The sequence below is a fragment of the Crocodylus porosus genome, unplaced genomic scaffold (assembly GCF_001723895.1).
Source record: "Crocodylus porosus isolate Cpor-Errol unplaced genomic scaffold, CroPor_comp1, whole genome shotgun sequence".
In the NCBI taxonomy this organism is placed as follows: domain Eukaryota; kingdom Metazoa; phylum Chordata; order Crocodylia; family Crocodylidae; genus Crocodylus; species Crocodylus porosus.
In genome coordinates, this window is record NW_017728935.1 from 5860782 (window position 1) to 5870125 (window position 9344).

General features: G+C 43.1%; 1 protein-coding gene across 1 annotated transcript in view; it reads left to right on the forward strand.

The window, feature by feature from the left end:
• The first annotated feature begins 6808 nt into the window (after window positions 1-6808).
• The window catches only part of RSBN1 (round spermatid basic protein 1), a 21176-nt gene continuing 18640 nt past the window's right edge, over window positions 6809-9344 (forward strand). Inside the window, exon 1 of the mRNA XM_019546806.1 lies at window positions 6809-8574. Within this exon, the coding sequence (XP_019402351.1) occupies window positions 7897-8574 (678 nt within the window). The 5' untranslated portion in view covers window positions 6809-7896. The remainder of the gene's footprint in view (window positions 8575-9344) is intronic.

The following is a 9344-nucleotide window of genomic DNA, read 5'->3' on the forward strand; positions in this document are numbered from 1 at the left end:
GACCTCCCCCCCCCGCTGGCCCCCTCCGCTCGCCGGGGCGCAGCCGCGGGGCGGGTCAGGTCGGGCTGAGGCGGGTGCTGCCGCACGGGACACGGCCGGGCTTCTGAGCCCCACGCGCAGGGTTGTCTTGGCTGGGGCTAAAAGTAAAGCACGTTTTCTGCCCGAGTGCATCGGCTGGGCCCCATGACCCGTCAGCCCCAGGACGAACTGACAAGGCAGCGGCAGCTCGCAGAGTGACCCTCGTCTACGAGCTCGCTGTTCTCCATCCCCGACCAAGCTGTTTATCTGAGCGTCGCAGCGCAGGTGCTGGAGAGGAAGCTGTTAGCCAGAAGAACTTCACTCTGCCCAGCAAGGGCTTCTGGTTTGTCGTCTCGTGACTGGCCTTGCACCTCTGGAGCGGCTAGGAGAAGTTGCCGCAGACCTTCAAAGTGCAGGAGCCCTGGGGCATTCCAGATAGGGCAGTGGCAGGGGTGATGGTTCTGGCCTCGAGAGCAGTGGTTCCCAAACTGACAGATTGCGCACCACAGCTTATTTATTTATTTATTTTAAAACAATACAACTTTAAGTACCACCAGCACATTGATATCATACAAAGTAATTATAATAAATCTGTTGTTGTGTACCACCGACAGGGTGTCTGCATACCCGTACCACAGATTGGGAACCGCTGCTCTAGAAGGACAGGCCTGTGTAGCGGAGAAGCGATATTTCTTATAGCAGGTGTATAACACTTTTATCTATAGATTTCATAGACATCAGGGCTGGAAGGGACCTTGCGCCATCACCGAGTCCAGCCCCTTGCCTGTGGGGCAGGAAGTCAGCAGGGCTTGGATTGCCCCAACAAAATAAGCATCCATTTTGACGGGCTTGGTTAGGGAAACTGTTTCCCAGACAAGTCACTTTAAGACGGTGATCGTGTTCTCTTAATGAGCTGATACCAGCCAGAAGTCTTAGAATATTTCAGTTTTTTGGAAACTGAGAAACTACATGTTGAATTTATGAAGTTTCTGGCCAGTATCCTAAAAGAACCGTTACAGGTTACGAATAGGATTTTGAAAAGAAGGAAACCTTAGCTAATAAAACATCTTGAGACGGCATTGAATGGACACACGAGTAGCGAGATCAGATTTTATTATTACAGTGCCGAGAACAAAATTTTGTTGGGGAGGCTCCTGGTTATTTTACTTACGCTATAAAAGCTAGTGTAGCAATACCATTTTGTTAGTCGGAGCTCCACGGGGTGGGTCTCAACCTTTTTATGCTGAGGACCAGAAGGGACCGTGGATCGGCAAACTGCGGACCAGCAGTGACTGGCAGACTGCAGGCAGGCATCCTGCGGTTGGCTGCCATTCTGCAGTATGGTGGTCACTTCCAGTCCACAGTTTGCCAGTCAGCGATCGCTTCTGGTCTGGCAGCCAACCCTTCGCGGCCTGGTACTGGGACATGGCCCAGCGGTTGGGAACCCGTGGTCTAAAGAGATTGATTTGCAATGCGGAAATACTGCCTAATCAAAAGATATATTCTATATAGTTGTGTGTGATTGTATATAATATGCCACGCAGGTATGTGGGAGGCGGTGTAATTATACATACACATGCACAAGTGTATATGGGGGTTGGACTAGATGACCTTTGGAGGTCCTTTCCAGCCTTACTTCTCATTGACTCTGTGTAAGTGTGTATATCTGTGTGTAGGTGCACACAATATACGTGTATATCATATATTAAAGGTTTATAAATGGAAGTAAGGAGAAAGGTGGTCTTAGAGGTCAGGCAGAACTTTGTATGTGAGATACAAGTAGTCCAGCTGAGAGTATTACACCAAGTACTTCTTTGACATTTTCACAAACTGCAAGAGAAACATTAGATCACTTCATTCTCTTGTTCTCCATCTAATTCTGATGATGGAGTAGTTGTGATTGAGGCCAAATTAAAATGAAGCATCAAACTAAGACTTGGGAATGTGTAACTTTGTTTCCTCGTCCAGTGTGTTTTCTTTTTACTAGCAGGAGCCTAGGAATGTGTTGTTGTGTGTGTGTGTTTTGTTTTTTTACGTGAGGAAAAGTTGAGAGATTCTAGTAGTAAGAAGAAACCATTTTATAATAAATTAGGTGAGGCATTTATATAAAAATTATAACAGACCTAACAGGTCTTCAGTGTTAGGTTTAGTAAAGCGATGGCAAATGCATCATTTAACAGATGTACTTTCTGTGCATCTGCGTCTCTAAAGGATCGGGCTGACAACCTTTCTTGCTATGGCTGGGCTATTGCAGAGCCCTCGAGGTTTGACTCGGGTTATGAAACAAACCAGAGCCTTTACTTAAACACGTGGCTTGGCAAAGCTCTGAGGAGTTTCAGAAGCACTGGCGCTGTCTCTGCGGAGAACCAGGAAGACAACTGTGCATCCATTCTTGTTTAGAGCCACAAGGGCTAGAGGCTTCCTCCCCACCTTGCATGGAAATACGTTTGTTAGTATTTATGCTGACTGCAACCCATGTTTGCCAGGAAAAGCGTCTTTCTTGCTGAGGGCGTGGAGATTTTTGTTCTGTGTGCACGCAGATGCAGCAACAGTTTGGATTACCTTGCATAAACTAGTTTCTGTTTTCATGTGTGGCTTGCTTCAGCTTTCTGTTTCCTTCTGTTTTTAGTATTTTCAATTTAGTTTAAAGTGAAGCTGATTTAACTGATTATCCAAACTACCAGCAAACAAGTCTTGCTTTGGCTGTTTTGTTAGTGGCCAAATACAAACTGTCTTGTTTAATCACTTGAATCTGTAAGGTTTTTCAGCAGTGCTCACGTTCTTACTGAACTGGGGAGAGCAATCCCAAATCTCTGATTTCTTGCCATTTCAGAAGCCAACCTTTGAGTACTGCTTGTGGAATAGTCAGCCTTTGCTAACTCTGGACTTGGCTTTTTATGCGATTGTCAAAACGCTTCAAAACCATCAGGCTGCCCTCAGCTGCTGTGGATATGCTGCTGTTGTATTCAGTGGAAATTCTTAAATGTAAACAGTATACTAAGCGTGTATTGCACAGACTTCATGCCACATTAAGAAACTCTGTTGTGCAACAAAACTATGCCTGGAGAAAGCAACTGGCATCCAGCTAATGATAAAACCCCTAAACATCAGCCAGCCTTGCTTTGAACAGTCGGCTTAAAATGAGGAATACTATATTATAATTTTAGGAGTATTAAAGTGTTGATTTCATGCCAGGATAAAGTTGTCATCTATTTTTATTATTTACTGTTTTATTTTGATATCTGTATCTGTTTTTTGTGATTTATTTTGAGCCACTCAGAGTCTTTTTGGGGGGGAAGGCAGCGTGTAAAGCAAACTAATCAATATCAAGAGTGAAAATCGCCAGACTGACTTTTGGTTGAATTTGTCAATCTCTACTTCATCCAGGAGCAAACATTTTTACCCTGCTGTGTAAGAAAGAACAGTTTTTTAATTTTATTATTTCTCAAACTTAAAATACTTAGAATTTACCAAAAATAATATCTTTTTTTTTTATCTAAGGACGTGTCTTAAGTTTTCTGCCATCTTCAGTCTCTCTCTGATATTATCTCTACTTCAGTTATGGACAGTGGATGCACAGCAGTAACAAAAATGTATGACAGAGTCAGAAAGCAAGCTAGATTCCTGCCCTTCTTTATTTTAGTTTCGTAGTTAGTAGGGTCGGAAGGGACCTGAGCAAATCATCAAGTTGGACCCCTTGCCATGGCAGGAAAGAGTACTGGGATCAAATGACCCCAGCAAGGTGATTGTCAAGCCTTGTCTTAAGGACCCCCAGGGTAGGAGCCAGCACCACTTTGCTTGGAAGTTGGTTCCAGATCCTGGCTGCCCTGACAGTGAAGTAGTGCCTCCTTAATGTCTAATCTGAATTTACCCTTTGCCAGCTTGTGACCATTATTTCTAGTCACTCCTGGCAGTGCTCGGGGGGAACAGGGACTCCCCCAGTGCCTGCTGGTCCCCTCGGACTAGTTTGTAACAGGCCACTAGATCCCCACCTCAGCCTTCTCTTACGGAGGCTGAACAGGTTTGGGTCCCGTAGCCTGTGCTCGTAGAGCCTGCCCTGCTGCCCCCTGATCATGCGAGTGGCCCTCCTCTGGACCCTCTCCATGGTGTCCACATCCCTCGTGAAGTGCGCCGCCCAGAACTGGATGCGGTACTCCAGCTGTGGCCTTACCAGTGCCACATACAGGGGGAGGATCACCTCTTTGGACCTGCTTGAGATGCATCTGTGAATGCATGACAAGGTGCGGTTGGCCTTCCTGACTGCATCCCCACACTGCCTGCCCATATTCATCTTGGCATCAATGATGACTCCAAGATCCTTTTCGGCCTCTGCACTGATGAGAAGGGAGTTCCCCAGCCTGTAGGTATAGTGCTGGTTCTTCCTCCCCAGGTGGACAACCTTGCACTTGTCGGTGTTGAATCCCATCCTGTTCTCATCTGCTGACCCCTGTAACCTGTCTAGGTCCAGTTGTAGCCTGTTCCTTCCTTCTAACATGCCCGCATCCCCCCACATCCTGGTGTCATCAGCAGATTTGATCAGGGTGCTTTTTACCCCCTCGTCCAAGTCACTGATGAAGATGTTGAACGGTGCGGGCCCAAGGACCGAGCCCTGCAGAACCCCACTGCCCACATCCCTCCAGGTCGAAAATGACCCATCTACTACCGCTCTCTGGGTGTGGCCCTGCAGCCAGTTGGTGACCCGTTTGACTGTGTGGGTGTCGACACCACAGTCCTCCAGTTTCTAAATGAGAAGGGGGTGAGAGACGGTGTCGAAGGCCTTCTGAAAGTCCAGGAAATCTATGTTTGCTACTACCTCTGCATCTAGTGATTTAATGTAATTCAGTACTTGAGTTTGTTGTAGATACTAGATCATCCACCATGTCTATGCCTTTTAGCTTTGAGAGAGCGCTGTTATGACTTGAATGTCTACAAAGACAATAGGTGTTGGCTTAGCTTTTTGGATTGGCTTTTAAGTACAAATTCTAATCCGTGAGGGCCTATGGGGAAGTTGGCAGCACGATCTCGTGGTTGTGGTGGGCTAGGAATTAAAAATGGAACAAAACTGGATTCTGACTGGTTTGACTCTTAGACCCTTTCTTTAATCTTTGCCTTGGCTTCTTCCCAGCTGTAACACAGGAACAGTGATACTTGCTGTTTGTATTTATTCTTAACATAACATCTTCATCAATGTTATGATGAAAGACTAATATTTCAAAGTTACAGACGGTTAATATTACACTTGAGATTTAATTCTTTGCTTTCTGTAAAGAATCGTTGGAATACATGCTGCATACTGCATGATGGTGGGCTTCATAAGGATTTTGAAATACTTAGAGCAGTCAGCGTATTCAAGTTTTTGTTAAGATAGGGTTGTTGGTTTGTTTTTTTTGTTTTTTTTTTTTTTGATTTATGGTTGCTTTCTTGATGGTTATGATAGTAACAGTAGAAGTTATTTATTATTTTGTTCTTTAACTTCCAGTGCTGCAAATCAACAGAGAGGGTGTTGCTGGTTTATAAATGTAAAGCCTTATGCTTTTGGTAATATGGAATATGTTAGCTATAGCATCTTCCAGCCATGTATCTATTTCAGTAGCAGATCAGAGTTACAATCCAATTAAGCAACCATCCTGTTTCATTACGGGATGGACATAAATGATTAATTTCAGGAATTCCCTGAATTCTGGTAGTTAAATCTTTCAGTGTTCTGATTGCTCCCTTTTATTCTTACAAACAATATAGATTACCACTGCTGTTAGTTACATTTTTATGTACGACTTTATTTGAAGCAGTCATACAAGACTTGAAACACTGATCAGTACAAAGCATAACATGGGAAGAATTAAAGCTATTGTGTATTAACTAGACTATTTTAGATGGTACGATAAACCTCTGCTCTGAACCAGCTGTATCGACCTTTATGCTAACTGTAATAAACAGGCAAAATATAATGTGGGAAACTAGCTGAAGTGGAAAAATCCTATGTCCTATAGATGTGAAAGCTCTGTGGTCAGATGCTTTAAGCCATGCGAGTACAGGATATGTGATTTAAAGTCTGTATAAGTGAACAAGAGAGCTGAATCAAGTCTGTATGGATAGGAAGTGCCAAAATTATTGCTACTTCGGTGTTCTTGTCTTCATATAATTATACCTATAGGACTCCCTCTTTAACTTAGTACCTAGGGCATGGTTCAGGGCACAGAAGTTTCAGTAGGAGACCTTTTATGGCAGTACTGGATGCTTCAGCATTGCTAATGACTTGGAGCTTTTCACCAGTTTGAATTAAGCAAGCTTAGTGGGGATTAAAAATGTTCCAGTCTAATGGGCTTTGGCCAGTACATGAAACGAGTCTGCGTTTCGGCTTCTTCATCACTTTTCACCCCGATAATTGGCACTCGAAGACCAAGAGCTGTGCGCACCATGGAAATTCTGCTACTTCTGCTGCCCCGTTTTTCTCAGGCACTTTCTGCATACAGGGCTTTACAGCTAGATTCCAAGTTCAAATTAGATTGTGTTTGCAGCCTCTTTCTGTAATGGGACTGTTAAGCATCTAGATCTAGTTTTATGATGCTTTAAATACTGATATTGAAGCAAATTTAACCAAAAATTGCTGCGTAACTTGATACAACAAAACACTTGCATTTTGAACAATATTTTCAGTGTCCTGGAGCTGTTAGCGGATGTGTCTGCACAAGACACTTTGAGCACAGTAGACTAATTCTACTGTGCAGCAGCCCAACAAGCAAAACCCATGTGAATGTGCAGTAGAACTAGTTAACTGTGCGGTAACGTCACCTAAAATGCGTGTGCTGGCGCAGTAGCGCCGGCTACTGGGCACTTTGTACCTGTTGTTATAGGTACGAAACTAAATGCGCAGTAACACTGCTCATTAATGCACATGCAGACATGCCCAGTTATATCTTTCTGGCAACAGATATTATTGTGTACTTAAGTTTGTTAGGCTTATGGAAATGTCTGCTGTATTTTGGCATTAGGTCACCATCACGTTTCAACATGCATTTTCTATCTTGAGCAAAGCGCCATAGTGCGTAAACTTAATGGGGGGGGAAAAAAACCCCTCAAGCAGCTTCATATCTGGCAAGACGCTTGAAAAATTGTTTCTGCATACTGTTTTGACTTGGAAGGTACAACTTTTTTTTAAAGGGGGGAAAAAAAAAAGTAGCAACCTGTCTGATCCCTTTAGTCAAAATGTAATTGTTGTTAAACGGTTATCTTTGCATATTGCAAGAAAATGAGAGATCGATACGCATTCATTCAAACTAGACCGCTTTTGCCGCCTTCTCTCTCTTACTCCTTTCCTGTTCCCCCAGTCAGCATGTTCTGCATGGATGGCCTGCCAACAACACAGAACAACTTGTGAGATTGGAGACAAATTCTTTACATGATATCCCTAAGAAAAAGTGTAGTTTCTTCTGCTTCTTTGTGATATACTGGTGGTGGCAACCTTGTTGATTTGATTGTCTTGGATCCCACTGGCTGCATTAATTGGCAAAACTCCTTAAGGTGCCTTGTTTCCTAGACGCTCAAGTTACTGTATTCTGTAAGGTATCTTCCTGTTGAAAATATTTGTAGCTTTTCAAGTCATAGACATAAAAACTTAATATTCAAGTCTTCTGTAATTCAGGGTGGTTATGCACTGTGCAAGTGGATACTTTTTTCTTTTTTTTTTCTTATTTTTGTCAAACAGTGCTTTCTGTCACATAATTTACTGAGCCAAAGCAAACATGCTAATCTGATAAAATCCAAGCAGTATGAAATTTGCTAAGAGTTCCCAGGAATAGATAGTTTTAGGAAGTGAGGCATTTTTCTTTTTGGAAAAAATATGCTATAACTGCAGAACTCTAATAGTTTTTCTTGTTGATGCCAGAAACTCCAGATGAAAATGGCAAATCCCAGCAATCCGAGACGCTCTTTATGAAGAAGATGAAGAAGAAAAAGAAAAAGAAACACCGGGAAGATATGAGAGGGAAACGTCTGAAAATGTACAACAAAGAAGTGCAAACCATTTGTGCTGGACTCACTCGCATAGACAAAGACATCCTGAGTCAAGGACAGTGCGACAGCTTAGAAGTAAACAAGGAATCCTTCAGGTATTTGAAGGATGAGCAGCTCTGTCGACTGAATCTGGGTATGCAGGAATATCGGGTACCGCAGGGAGTACAGATGCCGTTTATGACTCATCAGGAACACTCTGTTCGCAGCAGCTTCCTGAAAACTGGCACTAAATTTAGTAACTTCATTCATGAAGAACATCAGTCTAATGGTGGCGCTTTGGTTCTACATGCCTATATGGATGAACTCTCATTTTTGTCTCCAGTGGAGATGGAGAGATTTGCAGAAGAATTCCTTGCTTTGTCATTCAGTGAAAATGATAAAAATGCAGCTTACTATGCGTTGGCCATAGTACATGGAGCAGCTGCTTATTTGCCAGACTTCCTGGATTACTTTGCTTTTAACTTTCCTAACACTCCAGTGAAAATGGAAATTCTGGGTAAGAAGGACATTGAAACAACAACCATTTCAAATTTTCACTCTCAGGTAAGGCAAATATATTTATCATGCATGGAGAGTCAGCAAGTAAGCGCTAGATTTGTACTGATAAACAGTAGAAAAATGGGAGGGGTGTGCTGTGGTGTGACCAGATGCAAGGGTGCTTTTTAGGTCTGAAGCCCCCTCCCTCCAAGTAGCTGGGAGATAACGTTGCTGGTACTCCTGCAAGACTGCTGACTCTTGGCCCTTTGAAGGGTTGGGGGGAGGGAAGACTCTTCTCCCAGTCTTTCTTTCACTGGGCTTTATTCCAATGACTAGATCCGGTACCTACCTCTTCTGTTGCTCTCTCTTACAAGCAGGAAAATAAAAATAACACTTTGGAGCCCTTCTGTTGACATCTGAATAGAACCAGTATAACCCAAGTCTTGTCGGCTCTAAGTGACTGTTTATGAAACTTAGAACGGTAACAGGGATACACAGCTGGACCAGCAACATCCTAAGTTAGCTGCTCCAGAAATGGCTAATTAGCCCTTACTTGCTAGCCAAAGCTGCTTATTGTTATGAGGGGGTATTATCAAGCTCTGATTAAATTCCCCATTATGAAGGAGCGTGTTAATTGTCCAAAGGTATCTGTGTTTTGAAGTGCTAGATTTAAGTTAGTGGTTACAAAAAAAAAAAAAAACTGTCCTGCCAACTTAACACCTCAACAACAATATGTTGGCCTCTCATTTCATAATATTAATAAATGTCAGTATCTTGTGATAAGCAGGTGTGGCTTACAATATTGCAACAGATGCCTGCAAGCCTACTAAGGTATT